General features: G+C 43.2%; 1 protein-coding gene across 3 annotated transcripts in view; it reads left to right on the forward strand.

Annotated features, from left to right (window-relative positions):
• The window catches only part of dip2cb (disco-interacting protein 2 homolog Cb), a 109,448-nt gene that overhangs the window by 80,962 nt on the left and 7,542 nt on the right, over positions 1 to 20,944 (forward strand). For 2 of the 3 annotated variants that reach the window (XR_009769634.1, XM_061693254.1), the window contains exons 20-36: positions 2,224 to 2,432; positions 3,124 to 3,238; positions 3,394 to 3,595; positions 6,535 to 6,635; positions 6,740 to 6,820; positions 7,028 to 7,151; positions 7,255 to 7,376; positions 11,311 to 11,422; positions 11,505 to 11,614; positions 12,802 to 12,932; positions 13,327 to 13,495; positions 13,615 to 13,785; positions 14,461 to 14,522; positions 14,598 to 14,655; positions 15,976 to 16,050; positions 16,940 to 17,114; positions 17,555 to 17,678. Coding sequence is in view for 2 of the 3 variants with exons in the window: in XM_061693254.1 (XP_061549238.1) it covers positions 2,224 to 2,432; positions 3,124 to 3,238; positions 3,394 to 3,595; positions 6,535 to 6,635; positions 6,740 to 6,820; positions 7,028 to 7,151; positions 7,255 to 7,376; positions 11,311 to 11,422; positions 11,505 to 11,614; positions 12,802 to 12,932; positions 13,327 to 13,495; positions 13,615 to 13,785; positions 14,461 to 14,522; positions 14,598 to 14,655; positions 15,976 to 16,050; positions 16,940 to 17,114; positions 17,555 to 17,678 (2,141 nt within the window). In the remaining variant the exon portion in view is untranslated. Of the gene's footprint in view, positions 1 to 2,223; positions 2,433 to 3,123; positions 3,239 to 3,393; positions 3,596 to 6,534; positions 6,636 to 6,739; positions 6,821 to 7,027; positions 7,152 to 7,254; positions 7,377 to 11,310; positions 11,423 to 11,504; positions 11,615 to 12,801; positions 12,933 to 13,326; positions 13,496 to 13,582; positions 13,786 to 14,460; positions 14,523 to 14,597; positions 14,656 to 15,975; positions 16,051 to 16,939; positions 17,115 to 17,554; positions 17,679 to 20,944 lie in introns of those variants that run through there. The other variant, XM_061693255.1, reaches the window with a different exon arrangement.

Consider the following 20,944-nt stretch of genomic DNA (forward strand, 5'->3'; position numbering starts at 1 on the left):
GTCTTGCACTGAGGAGAGGCTTCTCGACTGGTGGAGGGCTGCAGTGATGGTTGACTTTCTAGAACTTTCTCCCATCTCCTGACTGCATCTGTGGAGCTCAGCCACAGTCAGCCTCAGGAAGGGTTCCGGTCGTCCCAAACGTCTTCCATTTCAGGATTATGGAGGCCACTGTGGTCTTCGGAAGCTTAAGTGCAGCAGCAGAATTTTTTTCGTAACCTTGGCCAGATCTGTGCCTTGCCACAATTCTGTCTCTGAACTCTTCAGGCAGTTCCTCTGACCTCATGATTCTCATTTGCTCTGACATGCACTGTGAGCTGTAAGGTCTTATTGTCATGTGTTTGGCTTTCCTAATCAAGTCCAATCAGTATAATCAAACACAGCTGGACTCCAATGAAGGTGTAGAACCATCTTAAGGATGATCAGAAGAAATGGGCAGCACCCGAGTTAAATATGAGTGTCACAGCAAAGGGTCTGAATACTTATGGCTGTTTGATATTTCAGTTTTTCTTTTTTAATACATCAGCAAAAACCGTTTTTTTTTCTGTCAACATGGGGTGCTGTGTGTACATTTAATGAGGGGAAAAAAAGAACTTAAATGATTTGAAATAATGGCTGCAATATAACAGAGTGAAAAATTTAAGGGGGTCTGAAAACTTCCCTAACCCACTATATAATGCGTATAGTCATGCTAAAAAATATTGGCACACCTGGGGTGCTATTATTTCAAGCCACGAGTGTATAAAAAGACATGCTTTTGACAGACCGTCACGTCGAGCCAGTGGCCACTCTCTTTTTCTGTAGTACAACTGCTACTTGGCTGCCCGTCGTCATCACTGTCTGATCGGCTCACACGCACGGTTTGACGATGCCAAGTTCAGTTGGGTGCTCCTGTACGTCGAAATCCTCCTCCTCCACGTATTCCAATACGTTGCTCGCCATTGCGTACAGTATGTAGCGCGGTGTGTTTGTCAATTGCAACGTCACTTCTGGTAGCCCTTGTAGCGGATGGACTAACCGCACTATCTTGAGCTTTGGATGTGTTCGGGGAGGAATCAATATGCGTCATAAAAATTTTTTTTTTAGCGAAACTAGGGTTGAAAACTTGCTGGAAGTTATGTGCATGTATTGCATGTATTACATAACATATAAACAATGCAAATATGAATTTTAACTGACCCCATAACATCTTTGTCATCTGACCTTTAAGCTGTATATGGAATTTTTGTATAGCGGACCGAGATAGTTCCTAAAATGTCCACTGAAAATCCCTTTGTACTGATTCGGGAGTAGGGAGGGATGAATGATTCCGAACGCAGTCGCTGAGTTGGGAATCATTCATCATTCCCTCGTCTCAAATCACAATGCAGTGGTGCCTTGAGATACAAGTGACCCGACTTATGAGTTTTTTGAGGCATTCAGTGTTGGTTTTCGGCCTTGCCGCATACATGCAGTGATTTCTCCAGATTCTCTGAACCTTTTTGATGATATTATGGACCGTAGATAATGAAATCCCTAAATTCCTTGCAATTGTACGTTGAGGAATGTGTTCCTGGTATTTCCATTCATTTCAATGGGGAAAGATGATTTAAGAAGTGTTTCGCGTTACGGGCGTGGTCGCCGAACCAATTAAACTTGTTATCTCAAAGCACCGCTGTAGTGGTATATAGTTGCGTCATCAGTGAAATGAAAATTGGGATAACCAACACTCACTACACATTCCTACAGCAATACAAAATGGCCAAGTTACTATACAGCGGTGCCTTGAGATACGAGTTTAACTTAACTTAGTAAGGTGCTGTAATATTATTGTTTCATATAGAATAAAGAATATACACCTTTGTGTTGTTAAATTATCTCTCTACATGTGTTGCTACACTGTTTGTTTTCCAATGTCTGTTGCTTGAAGGATTCTAAAACCGAAACTATCAATGCTTACCGTTAGCATATCAGCTGCATTTGTATTGCATGTTAGCATGAAGCTAGCGGGTGGTTCTGAAGGCCCGATGTTTGAAGAATTGTTCACTATTTCTGTCTACCAAACTGCAGTTTATGATATGAGCACTGTATGTTGGCATACATACAGTGCTCATATCTGAACTCTGCGCTTGCAAGTCAAAGCGAAAAATCGGTCGAGCGACTTTTTTGTATGTCAAGGCACCACTGTATTGGGCTTGTTCGTCATCGTCTTCTTGGTAAACTGACGAGTCGATGCATTGTCTGCAGGTTGTTCCCGTTAACAGTGAGGGTGCTGCCGTCAGTGAGTTTCCATTCACCAGGACTGGCCTGCTGGGCTTCGTCAGCGTTTCGGGTCTGGTGTTCGTGGCGGGCAAGATGGACGGCCTGATGGTGGTGGGCGGGCGACACCACAACGCTGACGATATCGTAGCCACGGCGCTCGCGGTGGAGCCCATGAAGTTTGTCTACAGGGGGCGGTGAGAATAGTTGCTTTGAGAAAATGTATTAAGGGATCCAACTCACGCCATCAGAAATCGGATCTAACAATAAACTTTGTGCATAATACCAATACAAAATATTGCATGTATTTTTGTTTACATGCTGTGACCATCCTCATGTTCTACACTATAGTATCTGTGAGTTTGAATGTGTGTGGCTTTAAATGGCTGAGCATGACCTGGTGAGTGACGTGGGAGTCGGCGAAAAGGAGTGTAGAATTGGCTGGCTGTTAACTGGCTAACTGTTAATCAGTCTGCGTTTTGAGTGCCTCTGGCAATTCTTTACATGCATACACAATGTAATAATTACAATCTGTGAAATAAACTGCAATGGACTTATTACAATGTAATTAATACAAACCTCAACCTTTTTTTTAAAAGGGTTAAAAAAAGTCAACCGCTATAAATTCCAGGTTGTAATAGGTGTAACTGTTTTCAAGCACCTTAACTGTGTAATTATGTTCAGTGTAACAGTTTTTTTTTTTTTAATATTCAACATTGGCATTAATGTAATGTTTTCATTCATTAATTTGTCCCGCGCCCCCATCCCTTCTGGGAACCACTGGTTTAAGCCTTGGTGGAGGTCTCTGTGTGCTTGCTAAAGTTCGTACTTCTACTTAACAATCTGTGCGGGTGCGGGGGCGTGGGTGTGCATGTGTGTGTATGACAGGATAGCGGTGTTCCCCATCGAGGTACTTCATGACGAGAGGATCGTGGTGGTAGCTGAGCAGCGTCCCGACTCAACAGAGGAGGACAGCTTCCAGTGGATGAGCCGTGTACTGCAGGTATAGATAAACGCACGTAAGCATACATACACATGCATGAACGCGCCAACACACACACATGCACGCACGCATGAACACACACTACACACACATTCACACCTACACACACACACACACACACACACGTACAGAAACAAGATGTTTTCCATCCCCAGGCTATAGATGGTATCCACCAGGTCGGCGTGTACTGTTTGGTTCTGGTTCCGTCCAACACGCTTCCCAAGACTCCCCTTGGAGGCATCCACCTGTGTGAGACCAAGCAGCACTTCCTGGATGGGGCGCTGCACCCCTGTAATGTCCTCATGTGCCCGCACACCTGTGTCACCAACCTGCCCAAACCCAGACAGAAACAACCAGGTGTGACCCACTTTTATATACAGTAGTGGACTGTATAGTTGACTCTCGGGCTGAAACCATTAATCAAATACTTCCTAAACAATACCAAGGGATTTTTATGTAGTGGATTATATAGTTGACTAGGTCCACAAAATATAGATTCCCCACCACTATATAGGGAGTTTTATTATGTGGGCCATGTATTTGACTCTGGGGCTAAAACGGTTAATCGAGTATTCCCTCACCACTATATAGGTATTTTTTATTTCATGAACTATATAGTTCACCGTAGGGCTGAAACTATTAATCGAATACTACCGTAATTTTTCGTGTATAATTCCCATTTTTCTCCCCCCAAAAAATGTGAAAAGCCAATATTGCGCATTATTCATAAGTATCGGGGAAAATGAAAAAACCTTCACATTTGATAAATGTATGCCGCCATTTAGAGGTTATGAAAAAGCTGTACACTTTCATTCCAATATGCCACCGAAAGGTTATGAAAAAGCTGTACACTTTCATTCTAGTAGGCCACCGCCACCGAGAGGTTATGAAAAAGGTGTAGCCTACACTTTCATACCAATATGACAGGGGTACGTATGACTGCATATATGTACAGTTGTGCTCATAACTTTACATACCCATGCAGAATTTGTGAAAGTCTTTTTTAATATGACTGATTTATGGTTATGGTTTGTGAATGATAATGCTTTTCTGAAACGTTTGACAGTTTAATTTGAATCCCATTAAAATAAAATTAAATGTGTTTCGCCTTGTCCTTAATGTTTTCTTGAAATAATTGTACCCATATTACAAATTCTGCCTGGGTAATCAAACATATAAGCACAACTGTGTTCTTTCATTTACTAAGTAAAAGTAGGGCTGTGAATTTAAAGTAAATACAAATAAAGTAGTACATGTTCAAATAAAGTGCTTCAGAATAATTATTAGAAAAAACTAACAAAATACAGATAATACTTCGTTATGATCAAAATCATGCATTGTAAAAATGCATTATACATGGGTAGAAGGGTTTTCCAGAATTTTGAGGTCAACTTTGGGGGTGCGTATTATACATGAGTGCGCATTATATATGAGAAATTGCGGTAAATGATTTTAGCAAATGGCTGCAATATAAAACGTAGTGAAAAATTTAAGGGATCTGAATACTTTCCGTACCCACTGTAAGCAAAATCTCCCACTTGGAGCTTAGTAGGGATCATTTTTCATTATTAATTAGAGCTGTGCGATATAATGATGTATTGTACATCATAGTGCAATATAAAATCATCTATTATGCGATATAACCCACTGCAATTTATCGCTATCTATCGAAATTACGGTACTTAATCACTTTATATGCATTTTTATATAATGGACTACAAAGTTGGCCCTAAGGCTGGTAGTTGGAGCCGCTCCAGTACGACAACAGACAGTCAATTGATAGTGAATACTTCTGAGACATAAAGACATAAGCAATAGACTGAGCAATAAAAGGCGGTACAATTTTTGTATTTTATTTTTCTTGACAATTGCTAAAAGAGCAGTTTGAAATGACTAATAGAACAATAGTCCAGTGCAATGACCATCGAATCAGTCTGCTGACACAGACACCTTGGTTTTGTCATGAGTGTAGAAAAGTGTAAAAAAAAAAAAAAAAAAAAAAAGGCTGCTCTGACAGCTACTTCTGTTTGACCCAGTTTTGTATCCGCTTTATCAATTTTTTGCTACGATCCCCCCACCCCCTTTCGTCTGATTGGTTGCCTCAGTGTAGAAGACCCACTCATGAGAGCACACTTGTTTGGTATGTTCACAGCGCTGACTCGGGAGCGGAGAGGTTGGCGGCAATCTTTGTTAGTGATTTAAATAAGCTCGAGAAATTCGAATGACCTGATTTCAGGCCTCTCGGCAGAAAAACATCTCGAGTCCAGGAATGCGTGGACGATTTTAATTCATATTTCACATGGTTACTGAGGCACCATAGAGAGACAATATTACATCCCAAATGTTGGTTTGGCAAAATACGGGACCTATATAATGCAACAGAAAGTGCTTTACAGAGATATAACAGACAATTAAAATGGCTAGAAATATACAAGAACCCACTCCTCCCATTCCCACATAAAAACGTAAAACACAAACACACCCGCACATACACCAATTGATTAATAGTGTAGAGAAATGGCAAGGCACTGAGGATCCAGGTGAGGAAAGACAACCTGTGGGAGCCATCCACACCGAGAGGTTCCACAGCCCACAGCCACAGAGGATGCTGCCACAGAGACCACCACGACCCAGGTAGACCGGGATGGACTCTCCGCAGTTGTGCAGAGACCCCTTGTCTCGCGGGCCCGGGGAAACTGTAGGATGACATCCCCGCAGGCTGACCGAACATGCCTCCCAGCATGGAGGCTCCCATGAAGAGACAGTGGAATTGAATTTAAAACGTTAAAAAGACTGCAGGACTCACCAATTACTACAAAAGGATCTTTCATACACACAGTAGGTTGTGGACTAATTAGGGCTGAAAGTTAATCTAATGCTCCCTCATCGCTATATTGAGATTTTAATATGGTGGACTATATTGTTCACTAAAAAGTTCAATATACTTTTGGAACCATACTTGGGCACATATAGTAAGCTGTTTGAGCATTTGTTCCATGTCAGTTTAAGGTCAATGTTACTAGTATGCTCTTTGTCCTCAATAGTAAGACATTTCAGCAGACTAGTAGCACAACTGTGTCTTACTAGTTTTTCCCACCACTAGTGCCACTTTTTGCTTACTAGTTCACAATAAAATTGTATTATTAAGCTACCGTGCTGCACTAGTAACACTCGTAGGCCTAACTAATAGGCATGTGTCACGCACTAGTACCCTCCTTATCAAGGATATCAAGTGAATGCTCAAATGGCTTTCCATACGTTATCATCTTCATCATGATCCTATTCTTCCTCTGAAGAGATTGGTCCTGCCTCTGTGATGGTGGGAAATCTGGTGTCAGGGAAGAGGATTGCTCAGGCGAGCGGAAGAGATCTCACTCAGGTCGAAGACAATGACCAGGTAAGAACACTGCACTGTGTGTGTGCGCGTGTAAGCGTGCTTAACTGTGAGGGAGAGCTGTACATGTTCCAATTTTGTCCAAAGAGTCTGTTTGTGCATTTCAGTTCCTGTTCCTGTCTGAGGTGTTACAGTGGCGAGCACAGAGCACACCTGAGCACGTACTCTACACACTACTCAACTCACGGGTTAGTAAACACGCACACAAACATGCGCGCACACTTTTAAACATATATGTCTGTGTGGCGTGATTGTTGTGTTGCACTTTGTGTTTTTGAATAATTGCGATGCGACATGCTGGAGCAGTCGCAGCTGTTGTTTTACCCTGGAAAATGTGACATGACATCAGAGGATTGGAACCGTCAACCCTGCCATGTGTGTGCGACCTCCCCCAGGGTACGACAGCCAGCTCGGTTACGTGCTCGCAGCTCCACAAGAGAGCCGAGAAGGTGGCCGCCATGTTGGCTGAACGGAGCCACCTTCAGGATGGAGATCACGTCGCGCTGCTATACCCTCCGGGTACATGCACGTGCACATACCTGAACACATGAACGCACATAAACACAGACCTTGGCACACCTGTCCGAGTGGACAGTTATTGTGACATCACTTCCTGTTTCAGGCATGGAGCTGATCGTGTCGTTTTACGGGTGTTTGTACGCTGGCTGCGTTCCTGTCACCGTGCGTCCACCTCACCCGCACAACATCTCTACAACGCTGCCCACTGTCAACATGATTGTCGAGGTAATTGTGCACCCGCCACCCACTGCTAATTGTAATCATGCTAACCACTGTTTACTGTGTTAATTACTCCAAAACATTTTAACTGATTTTCAACACGCTAAGTACTGCTAGCCGGCACGGTGGGCGACTGGTTAGCACATCTGCCTCACGGTTCTGGGGACGGGGGTTCAAATCCCGGCCCCGCCTGTGTGGAGATTGCATGTTCTCCCCGTGCCTAGGTGGGTTTTCTCCGGCACTCCGATTTCCTCCCACATCCCAAAAACATGCGTGTTAGGTTGATTGAGGACTCTAAATTGCGCGTAGGTGTGAATGTGAGTGCGAATGGTTGTTTGTTTCTATGTGCCATGCGATTGGTTGGCGACCGGTTCAGGGTGTATCCCGCCCGAAAATAGTTGGGATAGACTCCAGCAGCCCGCGACCCTCGTGAGGAGAAGCGGTAAACTAAATGGATGGATGGATATATATATAGTACTGCTAAACATGCTTACTACTAACTGTAAACATGCAAAGAGCTACTTAATGTAACTGCTAATTGTAAACATGCTACGTACTGCTAAACATGCTAACCACTTTTAAACATGTTAAATACTGGTAAACATGCAAACTAATTTTATACATGCGAAGTACGGCTAAACATGCTAACAAATTTTCAACAATTTTCAAGTACTGTAAAACATGCTAACTACTTTTATACATGCTAGATCACGTCATACATGATGAGTACTGCTAAACATGCTTACCACTTACTAACTGTTAACATGCAAAGTACTGCTTAACATAACTGCTAATTGTAAATACGTTACGTACTGCTAAACATGTTAACCACTTTGAAACATGTTGAATACCGCTAAACACGCTACCTTATTTTTAAGTATTGATTAACACACTAACTACTTTTACACATGCTAAATAATGCTAAACACTTTTACTCATGCTAAAGTACTGCTAAACATGCCAACATTTGTACATTTTATGCATGCTACCAGTTAAACATGATAAATGCTGCTTTACATACTAGGTCATTTTCAGCATGATAGATGCGAAGAACTTCTAAATGTTTTTTTTTTTTTTCAAAATACATAAACTACAGTGGACTCCCACATATTCGTGGTTACGCACCCATGGATTAACCTGTTCATGAAATTTTAAAATTCAATTTAAAAAAAATTGATTTTTGGGGGGCTTAAACCAACCCCTGTTTTACGTCGAAAATGCTGAACAGTGGGATCCACTGAACTCTTAAAACATGCTAACTTCTTTTTTTGCACACTATTAACTTTTGGTGGCACAGTGAAAGACTGGTTAACACATCTGCCTAACAGTTCTGAGGACGTGGGTTGAAATCCGCCCTCCCCTGTGTTGAGTTTGCATGTTCTCCTCGTGCCATGCGTGGTAGGTTGATTGAAGACTCTAAATTACCATTGGTGTGAATGTGAGTGTGAATGGTTGTTTGTTTATATATACGCTGCAATTGGCTGGCGACCAGTTCAGGGTGTACCCCGCCTTTCACCCAAAGTTAGCTGGGATAGGCTCCGACACACCCGTGACCCTCGTGAGGATAAGCGGTATGGAAAATGGATGGACGGATGGATCAACTTTTGTAAGTGGGAAATAATTTTGTACATGGTAACCGCTGCTAAACATAATGCACTGATATTAATGCAGCTCTATGGGGGGGGGCACAAGCCAGTGCAAACTGTATGCCGGTCCCAAGCCCGGATACATGCAGAGGGTTGCGTCAGGAAGGGCGTCCGGCTTAAAACTTTGCCAAACAAATATGAGCGTTCATCCAAAGAATTCCATACCGGATAGGCCGTGGACCGGGTTAACAACGTCCGCCACTAGCGCCGTTAACCTGCCGGGCGCCGGTGGAAATTCAGCTACTGAGGGTCGAGACGAAGGAGAGTTGGAAAGTGGGTTCTTAGTCAGGAAAAGAAGAGGAAAGCAAAGAGCCTAGAACTCAATGTGGGGACTATGTTGGGAATATGACAGGAAACGCTCAGGAGTTGGTTGACATGATGATTGGGAGATATATATATATATATATATATATATATATATATATATTTTTTTTTGTGTGTGTGTCCAGGAGAGCAGGTGGAAAGGCGGTAAGGCTAGAAGTTTGGCAGTAAAAAAAAAAATATATTTTCTAGCCTTACTGCCTTTAAGGCAGTAAGGCTAGAAAGTGGAAGGAGCTAGAAGAAGTAGTTCAGAGAGAGAGAGAGAGAGAGAGAGAGAGATTGATTGATTGATTGATTGATTGAGAAGAAAACAGGGGTGATGAAGAATTGATGGGTAAGTTTGGCATCCAGGAAAGTAATTTGGAGGGACAGATGGTGGTAGACTTTACAAAAAAAAGGATGTAAATGGAGAGTTGTGGGAACTATAGAGGACGAAAGTGGATGAGCCACACAATGAAGTTATGGGAAAGAGTAATAGAGGCTCAACTCAGGACAAAAGTGAGTATTTGTGAGCAACAATATGGTTTTATGCCTAGAAAGAGTACCGCAGATACATTATTTGCCTTGAGGGTGTTGATGGAGAAGTACTGAGAAGGTCAGAAGGAGCTACATGGTGTCTTTGTGGATCTGGAGAAAGCCTATGACAGAGTACCCAGAGGGGAACTGTGGTATTGCATGCGGAAGTCTGGAATGGCAGAGAAGTATGTTAGAATAATACAGGACATGTACGAGGCCAGCAGAACAGTGGAATTTAAGGTGGAGGTGGGACTGCATCAGGGATCAGCCCTGAGCCCCTTCCTGTTTGCAGTGGTGATGGATAGGATGAAGGTGAGGTGAGACTGGAATCCCCGTGGCCCGTGATGTTTGCAGATGACATTGTGATCTGCAGTGAAAGCAGGGAGCGGGTGGAGGAACAGTTAGAAAGATGAAGGCATGAACTGAAAAGGAGAGGAAAGAAGATTACCCAAAGTCAGACAGAATATATGTGCACGAATGAGAGGAAGAACAGGAAGAAGAGATAGCAAGAGTGGAGGACTTTAAATACTTGGGGTCAACCGTCCAGAGCAATGGTGAGTGTGGTCAGGAAGTGAAAAAATGGGTACGAACAGGTGGAGGAAGGTGTCAGGTGTGTTATGTGACAGAAGAGTCTCTGCTCGGATGAAGGGCAAAGTTTATAAAACAGTGGTGAGGCCAGCCATGATGTACGGATTAGAGACAGTGGCACTGAAGAGACAACAGGAAGCAGACCTGGAGGTGGCGGGAATGAAGATGTTGAGGTTCGCTCTCGGAGTGAGCAGGTTGGATAAAATCAGAAATGAGCTCATCAGAGGGACGGCCAAGTTGAGATGTTTTGGAGACAAAGTGAGAGAGAGCAGACTTCGATGGTTTGGACACGTCCAGAGGAGAAATAGTGAGTATATTGCTAGAAGGATGATGAGGATGGAGCTGCCAGGCAAGAGAGTTCGAGGAAGACCAAAGAAAAGATTGATAGATGTAATGAGGGAATACATGAGGGTAGTTGGTGTTCGAGAGGAGGATCCAGATAAGCTTGCATGGAAAAGGATGACACGCTGTGGTGACCCCCAACGGGACAAGCCGAAAGGAAAAGAAGACTGATGTTCATAAATCCTTATAAACATGCTAAATACATGGTTATATGTAGTTAAGTGCTTTCCTACTTGTTATAAGGTGATTTACTGCTATGTGTTTGGACTGTATTCATGTTTGTCCTCCCTACAGGCCATTTTGGTACTACATACTAACATACTACATGCATGTTACGAGTATGTCATTGTGTTGTTTAGCTCTGTGTTACAAGTTGTACTACATACGTGCCAGTTTACACATGCTTACTTTATATCACTGTGCATTTGCAGTTGTTAAACTTTATTTTGTTAGCTATTACGTTAGAACGAATGGTATACGTTTATCATGTTGTATGTTGTTTTACATTTGAGTGCTGTATGTTGTAGGTGAGTCGTTCTGTATGCGTGCTGACAACGCAGGTCATCTCCAAACTGCTCAGGTCCAAAGAAGCGTCGGCCACCGTGGACATGCGCACGTGGCCACCCGTCCTGGACACGGGTACATGCTAACGCACAACATGCTACATGTATGTTGATGATAAAACAACAACATAATGACACTTTGTGTGTATGTGTTTTAGATGATTTGCCAAAGAGGAAAGCTCCTGTGCTGTACAAACCCTCCAATCCTGACACGCTAGCGTACTTGGACTTCAGCGTGTCCACCACCGGCATGCTAGCTGGGGTCAAAGTACACGCACACACATGTACACGCATGAAGACGGACACACACCCACACATACATTCAAAGCATGTAGCCAAAAGGAAAACACAGTAAGTGGTAATAACCCAAATTGTAAACAAGTCAACCTCAGACCATGTTATAAACATGCTAATCTGTACATGCCAACTTGTTGAAATGTGACCACTCAAAACTGTGACTATGCAACAAACACGTGAACGTGCGAACACATTAACTGGATAACACACAAAATGTGAAGACGCTAACGTCACCACAAATACGAGTAAGCACGGCAACATGTAAACACTAATGTACAGTAAATACACGTGAACATTTGCACACGCGAACACTGAAGCATAAACAAACACGCTAACTTGTTAATACACCGAAATCAAAACACACGTCGACCTGTAAACATGTAATCAATATGTTAATGCAAACTTGCTAGAATGTAAACATGCTTGTTTTGGACCAAATTGATAAGACATAAACACGTATGAACAACATCTGAACATGCAAACACACTAACTTGATAACACTCAACATTTAAAGACACCAGCATGTCATCACAAATATGAGTAAACATGGCAATATGTTAATTAACACTAATGTAAATATCTGAAATACATGTGAACATATGCACACACAAACTTTCACACACACGCACTTAACACAAACACTTTCAAACACACGCATGCACGCACAGACACGCACACGCTGATCCATGCACAAACAGAGGCACGCACACGTGCGCTTTCATACACACTCTTACACACGCGCACACACACCTACGCACAGAAGCATGCACATTTTCACACACACACAGAAACACTCGCACATGATACACACACACACACACAGACTTGCAAGTGTACACACACATTCACGCTAACATGCTTTCACGCAAATCACTCACATGCATTTTCACACGCGCACACACAAACACATGCACAGTTTCACTTGCACACACACAGAAACACACACTGAACTCACACACAGAAATATTTACACTCTTGCACATGCGCACACATTCACATGCACAACAACCAAAATCGGGTGCACACTAACTTGTGATGACTCAAACTTGTGACTGCTCAAGCACGCTAAACATCAGCCTGTGACCACTTGTACATGTCATAACCACATCATGTATGTTCCCCTGCCATCTTGCTATTAACACGCACACGCGTGTTCAGATGTCTCACGCGGCCACCAGTGCCTTGTGTCGCTCTGTGAAGCTTCAGTGCGAGCTGTACCCGTCCCGAGAGGTCGCCATCTGCCTCGACCCATACTGTGGCCTGGGCTTCGTCCTCTGGTGCCTTTGCAGGTGTTTTCATGTGTTGTGTTATAATTGTACACGTGTGTTTCTGTGCATTGAATGTGTGTCTTTGTGTGTTTATTTGTGTTGTGTGCGCTTGTCTGAGTGTGTTGCCTTGTGTTGTCTGTGAGTTTTGTATGTTTCTTTGTGTTGTATTTGTATGTTTTTTGTTTGTGTCTTTCGTAATGTGTTGTGCGTGCGTGTGTTGTTGTATTTGTGAGTGTGTTTGTGTATTTTGAATGTGTTTCTTTGTGTTGCATGTGTGTGTGATGTATGTTTTGAATGTGTGTGTTGTGAACGTGCTGTAGATGTGTGTTTTTGTGTAAATGTTTTTGTTTGTGCGTGTGTGTGTCGTGGCGAGTGAGCGAGCGTGTGCTAACGTGTGTCGCGTGCGTGTGCTTAGCGTGTACTCGGGCCACCAGTCCATCCTGATCCCGCCGTGCGAGCTGGAGGCCAACGCGTCATTGTGGCTTTGGGCCATCAGCCACCACAAAGTGCGAGACACGTTCTGTTCGTACAGCGTCATGGAGATCAGCACCAAAGGGGTCGGACTGCAAACGGACACGCTCAAGGTGACCGGCGGAACCCGCTTCACACGTTGGCGACCGCTGCCTTCTTTGCCTATAAGTGCCCTGACTTGCCATTGGCTGTCCCGCAAGCGTGTGACCTTGCGGGGTGTGTCGTCTGTCAGAGTCGCGGTGTGGACTTGTCCCGTGTGCGGACATGCGTGGTGGTGGCCGAGGAGCGCCCCCGGACGTCTCTGACGCAATCCTTCTCCAAGCTCTTCAGGGACCTCGGCCTTCACTCGCGAGCAGTTAGCACCGCCTTCGGATGCCGCGTCAACATGGCCGTCTGCCTCCAGGTGAGCGTGCCGCCCCGCCACCTTGAGTTCGTCGCCATCAGTAACCGTGACAACCAAATACGCTTGCGGCCTTCTTCCTCCTCACTTGGTTTTATCCGGAAACATGATGACATGACGACACTTTTATCGCCTCCCTCATCATCTGTAACCACGGGAACAGAATCTACTTACATCTTGTCTCGTCTCGTTTCATCTGTAACCATGACAACCAAATATACTCATATCTGCCTCTCTTGGATTAATTAACCATGGCAACAAAATCCAGTTGCATCCTACCTCCTTTTGCTTCATCTGTAACCATGACAACACAGCTTACACTTGTCTCATCAGAATCTGTAACCATGACAACCAAATACAGTCATATCTGCCTCCATCATGGTCGGTAACCACAGCAACAAAATTCACTGACATACTTCCATCTCTCTTGTTTCATCTGTAACCATGACAACATAATGACACTTTCCCAGCCGCCTTCATGATGGGTAACCATGGCAACGAAATCCACTTGTCTCCAACTTTTTTCTCCATCAATGTCTGTATCCATTACAACAAATCGCTTGTCTCCACATCCATCAGTAACTAACTACCTCCTCTTCCTCCCCCTCGTTGTTTCATCTGTAACTATGACAACAGCATTCTTTTTGCGTTAATTGTGTGCGTGTGCGTTCTCCTTAGGGAACGTCTAGTCCCGACCCGACCACTGTCTTCGTGGACATGAGGGCGCTGCGTCACGACAGGTGCAATAAACCACGCCAGTTAACGCTAACACGCTAATTGAAAAGTTGTCAAATGTTTGTTTGTTGTTGTTTCAGGGTGAGACTAGTTGAGAGGGGATCACCTCACAGTTTGCCCCTGATGGAGTCTGGGAAGGTGAGTGTTCAATCTCAATGAATGTCAATGACCTATGGGATTCCTCAATGGTCAGTTCTTGGACCCCACCTGTTCAGCCTGTATATGCTACCCTTGAGAAAAATTCTTCATAATTTTAATTTTGACTATCATAGCTATGCAGATGACACACGGTTATATCTAGCAGTGTCTCCAGATGACTACAGTTCAATTGAGGTGTTGTGTCACTGTCTAAAACCCATAAATAAGTGGATGAGCCAAATTTGTCTTCAATTAAACCACAACAAAACTGAGATAATTGTTGTTGGCAATAAAGAAAAGAGGATTGCAGTTAGTAAATACCTGGAGTCACTCTCTGTAAAAACCAAAGACCAAGTCTGAAACCTTGGTGTTCAAATCAATTACGAAAACTGCCTTCTACCATCTGAAGAACATATCCAGAGTGAAGGCTTGCATGTGCCAAGCAGACCAGGAGAAGCTCATCCATGCTCAAGTAGACTTGACTATTGTAATGGTCTTCTGACTGGACTCCCCAAAAAGAGCATTAAACAACTGCTGCTCATTCAGAATGCTGGAGCTCGGGTCCTGACCACAACGAAGAAGTCAGAGCATATTACTCTAATTCTAAAGTCTTTATACTGGCTCGCAGTCAGCTTTAGAATATATTTTAAAGTTCTGCTACTGGTCTATAAATCACTCAATGGTATACGCCCTGAATACATGAAAGAAATGCTAATGGTATATAAACCCAGTAGGGCTCTGAGATCAACAGACTCAGGTCAAGTAGTTGGAACACAGAGTCCAAAGCAAACATGGCGAAGCAGTTCTGTCTTGGAAAAAAAAAAATGCATCTTTATTTTCCTAATAATCTGATTAATGGATTAGTTTTAATTTTCAGAAAAGTGATTTTACATTTTCTTCATAAAAAAAAAATAGACCTTTATTTCAAAAGAAAATCTGGCTTTATACTTGTAAGATGAAAACGTTATTTCTCGACAAAAACCATGACTCTGACATACTCGTTTTAAGATTTTTATCTCAGAATTTTGCGACTGAAGTTCAATAGAAAAAATCCAAATTGATTGTCATAAGATTATGACTTTCTGCTAGTTAATGCTGAGGGGAAAAATAGTTTCCAAGTTTATTTGGCATCAGGAGAAACAAAGCAAATCCCAGAAGGGCGGAAATAACCCGAATTTGATGTGATTAATGTCATTGTTACTTGCTTTTACGGTAAGCGTAGGGGAAAAAAAAAAAAAAAATCAGTTCAAATATGGAATTGGATTTTTGCGCAAATAAATGGGAGATGTTTACAGGCCATATTTGGCATTCCTTGCGCAGATCCTTCCTGGCGTTCGAATCATCATCGCCAACCCGGAGACCAAGGGACCAATGGGAGAGTCTCACCTGGGAGAGGTACGTTTTTAATTCTTTAATGAGCCAAAAAGTCTTGAAAAACAATTTAGGGTAGGGAATGAAGTCATTTATCATTCCTGACTCAAAAGGATTTCTAGTGGACTTTTTTTTTCTTTTTTTAAAAAAAGCCCTTTTACCTTGTTTTACTTTTATTCGTCTGTCACTTTTAAACAAATTTTAATCACTTGTTGCACGTATTTTGTCACTTTTTTCTAAATTTCCCCCACTTATATTCCTGTCACTTTCTTTTCCAAAATCCCCACATTATTGCCTTTTTAAAAATTTTTTTTTTTTTTTATATAACTCTTCCCACTTTTCCCCCCCCCCCAAATGTCACCTTTTTCACACTTTTTCCACTCTGTCGCTTTTTCACCTTCGCATTTTGAATCTTTCACTCATTCCTTACTCCCTAATCACTAGATATGTGTTTAAGGGGACTTTTTAGGAACTATCTAGGTCCACTATATAAAAATCCCAATGTAGTGATTTGGGAGTTGGGAATGATAAATGATACCAAGTGCCCTGCGATTGGCTGGCGACCAGTTCAAGGTGTACCCCACACCTCTCGCCCGGAGTCAGCTGGGATAGGCTCCAGCACGCCCGCGAACCTAGTGAGGATAAGCGGTTCGGAAAATGGAATGAATGGATGGAATGACACAGAACAACGCAATCGCTGCGTTCAGATTCATTCACTTATTCCTGACTCCCTAATCACTACAAAGGGATTTTCAGTGAGCATTTTAGGAACTATCTCGGTCCGGCTATCCAAAAAGTAGTCTCACAAGTGAAAAACAGCTGAACTGTTAATCTTTTCATAGGCTGTGTTGGGAATCATTCCCTCATTCTCCCTAATGACGACTGGGGGGCGGTTTGACTGTTTTTTACGCAGATTTGGGTTCAGAGCGGTCACAACTCGAGCGGATACCTGAGCGTGTATGGGGATGAGGCTCTGCGCTCCGATCATTTCACGTCCAGACTCAGCTTCGGAGACACGCACAGCGTCTGGGCCCGGACGGGTTACCTGGGCTTTCTGCGCAGGACGCAACTCACTGACGCCAACGGAGGTCAGCACCCGTCGGAGGCTGTTCTCTGTTTTGAATAGGTGATGTAGTCCACTAGTGGTTGGCACGTCTGCCTCGCAGTTCTGAGGGTCTGGGTTCCAATCTTCACTTCCTTCCACGTAAACAAAAATATGTTGGCCTCGTTGAGCAACAAGAAACAGTTAACAAGTGGAAATGCTTGTTTGTCCATATGTGCACTGACAATGGCTGGCGACCAGTCATTTGTTTGTCTGTACATGCCCTGACATTGCCTGGCGACCAGTTAAGTATGTCCTGTGAGTGACAGGCGACCAGTCCGGGGTACCCCGCCCACCTCTCACCCACCGTCCACTGGGACAGCTCAGCGTAACGAGGATGTGCACTCTCAAATGTCAAGGGGACATTTTGAATGCGACCACTCAAGTCACATATTTGACTTGTGACCTTTTTGTGTGCGTGTGCAGAGCGTCACGACGCGCTTTACGTGGTGGGCGCCTTGGAGGAGGCCATGGAGCTGCGGGGGATGCGGTACCACCCCGTCGACATCGAGACATCCGTCATCAGGACACACAAGAGCATCACTGAGTGGTCAGCAAAAACACACACACGCACACCCGGAAAAAATCCTCTTCATTCTCATCAAATTAAATTGAAATTAAAAAAGTTTTTTCCTCTAGAAATATAGTTTTATTCCCCTAAGAATGGATTTTTGGTTCCAGATTTCTTATTCAAATAAATAAATATAAACTCCATTACAATGATCTAAATGTCACTCGCTACTTTTATTTGTCAATTATTTCTTATTTATCAACTATTTAATGCGCGAGACTACGACTTCGACTTCCGCAGTGGGCGCTGTTTGCTCCAATCCAATATAAGTACTCGTGACGTTTAAGTCTCATACATGCAAATCAGTCACCTTTCGGCGAAATCCGCTGTTTTGAACTAAAAATAGGCCATTTACGTGAATTGTTTGGATCCAATGAGTTTTGCCTTGGAGGGTGGGGGTCGCTGTCGTCACAACCCTGAACTGGTTGCCAGCCAATCGCAGGGCACATATAAACAAACAACCATTCGCATTCACATTCACACCTACGGGCAATTTAGAGTCTCCAATTCATGCATGTTTTTGGGATGTGGGAGGAAACCGGAGTGCCTGGAGAAAACCCACGCAGGCACGGGGAGAACATGCAAACTCCACACAGGCGGGGCCGGGGATTGAACCCTGGTCCTCAGAACTGTGAGGCTGACGCTCTAACCAGTCGCCACCGTGCCGCCTATATACAGACCCTTTCCAAAAAAAAAAAACATTTTGAATATCACGGAAAGGTTTATTTATTTCCATAATTCCATTCTTTAATAGATTCAGGGCCCACAATTTTGAGGTCAACATTGGGAGTGCATATTATACATTATACATACATATAATATACGCGTTATACACGAGAAATTGCAGTATACGTGCACTGTAAAAACGTCTACCATACGGTTATTTATTGTATTATCTTATATTGCACTCTCACCACTACTGAGAGAGAGTTAGTTCACTTGATTTTTTTTTCCTCCGAGGGGGAAGTCTGCGCTGCTCGGTGGGGGCTGGGCGGACAGACTCACCGGCTTTCACAATCTGGTAGCGGCGCAGCTCTGAGCCCTCATAGTCAATTGGTAAAGAGAAGCCTGCAGGCTGGGGGAGTCTTGTCTCTTCCTCGGCAGCCCACAATGGCCAGTCAGGTCGCCACTCGGCGCCAAAATGAAGCAGGAACGTTTGAAGTGTAGTGCAGCTATCGGGCTAGCTACCTGGCTAGTGATCCACCATGTCACCTTTCACAGTTTGTGGGCTGGCCGTCGCTGGCTAAAGCACAGCGGCGTGGTCAAAGGCAAACCCAGTTGACTCGATAAAGCCCAGTGTTGGTAAAAGACGGGATGCGGTGGTATCGGAATACAAGATTTTATTGCAGTAGTCTGACACAGTGCAATTGTGTGCAATTTGTCTCGTAGTCTGATCCAGGCATTCTGTGTTGTCTGTCTGAGGCAACGCAAAAAAGTCCCACATCACCGAATGTTTTTTCACCGACACAATAAATAAAATAAAATAAAAAAAATTTAAACAAATGTTTTATTTATTTTTATTTTTTACAATTTTTACAAAATTAAATAAAACTTTATTGGGCGTCAGATAGTTACAGTACTACATCACAAGACGCGTAAAAAGGCTAAAAATAAACTAGCTTTTGGATCGGTACACGACGCTGACGTGGAGTAAATGTCTTTTGCGGAGGATCGGCTAATTATCGGCCGATACCGAACAAGCCAATCAGATCGGTGTAAAGTCTAGTGATAGGTTGCAGGAACTTGTTCCAGGGCTGGGACTCATTGTTTCCATGAATTGCATTCATGGTAAAAAATGTATGCTTTGTCATAATATCTTTTGCTGACTTTCATCTCAGGTTACACATTTTTTTCTTAATTGCATATTTGTAAAATAAGACTTTATATTCCCAAGATTATTAAATATTTTTGTCCATCCATCCATTTTCCGTACCACTTATCCTCACAAGGGTCGCGGCCGTGCTGGAGTCTATCCCAGCTATCTTTGGACAAGTGGCGGGGTACACCCTGAACTGGTTGTCAGACAATCGCAGGACACACAGAACCCCAATTCCAATGAAGTTGGGACGTTGTGTTAAACATAAATAAAAACAGAATACAATGATTTGCAAATCATGTTCAACCTATATTTAATTGAATACACTACAAAGACAAGATATTTAATTTTCAAACTGATAAACTTTATTGTTTTTAGCAAATAATCATTAATTTAGAATTTTATGGCTGCAACACGTTCCAAAAAAGCTGGGACAGGGTCATGTTTACCACTGTGTTACATCACCTTTTTTTTTTTTTTTTTTTCAATAAACGTTTGGGAACTGAGGACACTAATTGTTTAAGCTTTGTAGGTGGAATTCTTTCCCATTCTTGCTTGATGTACAGCTTCCGCTGTTCAACAGTTTGGGGTCTCAGGCCAGTCTCGTACCCGCACTCTTACTACGAAGCCACGCTGTTGTAACACATGCAGAATGTGGTTTGGCATTGTCTTGCTGAAATAAGCAGGGGCGTCCATGAAAAAGACGTTGCTTGGATGGCAGCATATGTTTCTCCAAAACCTGTATGTACCTTTCAGCATTAATGGTGCCTTCACAGACCCATGCCATTGGCACTAACACAGCCCCATACCATCACAGATGCTGGCTTTTGAACTTTGCGTCCATAACAGTCCAGATGGTTCTTTTCCTTTTTGGCCCGGAGGACACGACGGCCACAATTTCCAAAAACAATTTGAAATGTGGACTTGTCGGCCCACAGAACGCTTTTACACTTTTCATCAGTCCATCTTAGATGAGCTCGGGCTCAGAGAAGCCGGCGGCGTTTCTGGGTGTTGTTGATAAATGGCTTTTGCTTTGCATAGTAGAGTTTCAAGTTGCACTTACGGATGTAGCGCCGAACTGTATCTACTGACATTGGTTTTCTGAAGTGTTCCTGAGCCCAGGTGGTGATATCCTTTACACGTTGATGTCGGTTTTTGATGCAGTGCCGCCTGAGGGATCGAAGGTCACGGGCATTCAATGTTGGTTTTTGGCCTTGCCGCTTACATGCAGTGATTTCTCCAGATTGAACCCTTGATGATATTATGGACCGTAGATGATGACATCCCTAAATTCCTTGCAATTGTACGTTGAGGAACATTGTCCTTAAACTGTTTGACTATTTTCTCACGCACTTGTTCACAAACAGGTGAACCTCGCCCCAACTTTGCTTGTGAATGACTGAGAAATTCAGGGAAGCTCCTTATATAC

The sequence above is a fragment of the Phycodurus eques genome, chromosome 13 (assembly GCF_024500275.1).
Source record: "Phycodurus eques isolate BA_2022a chromosome 13, UOR_Pequ_1.1, whole genome shotgun sequence".
Classification (NCBI taxonomy): Eukaryota; Metazoa; Chordata; class Actinopteri; order Syngnathiformes; family Syngnathidae; genus Phycodurus; species Phycodurus eques.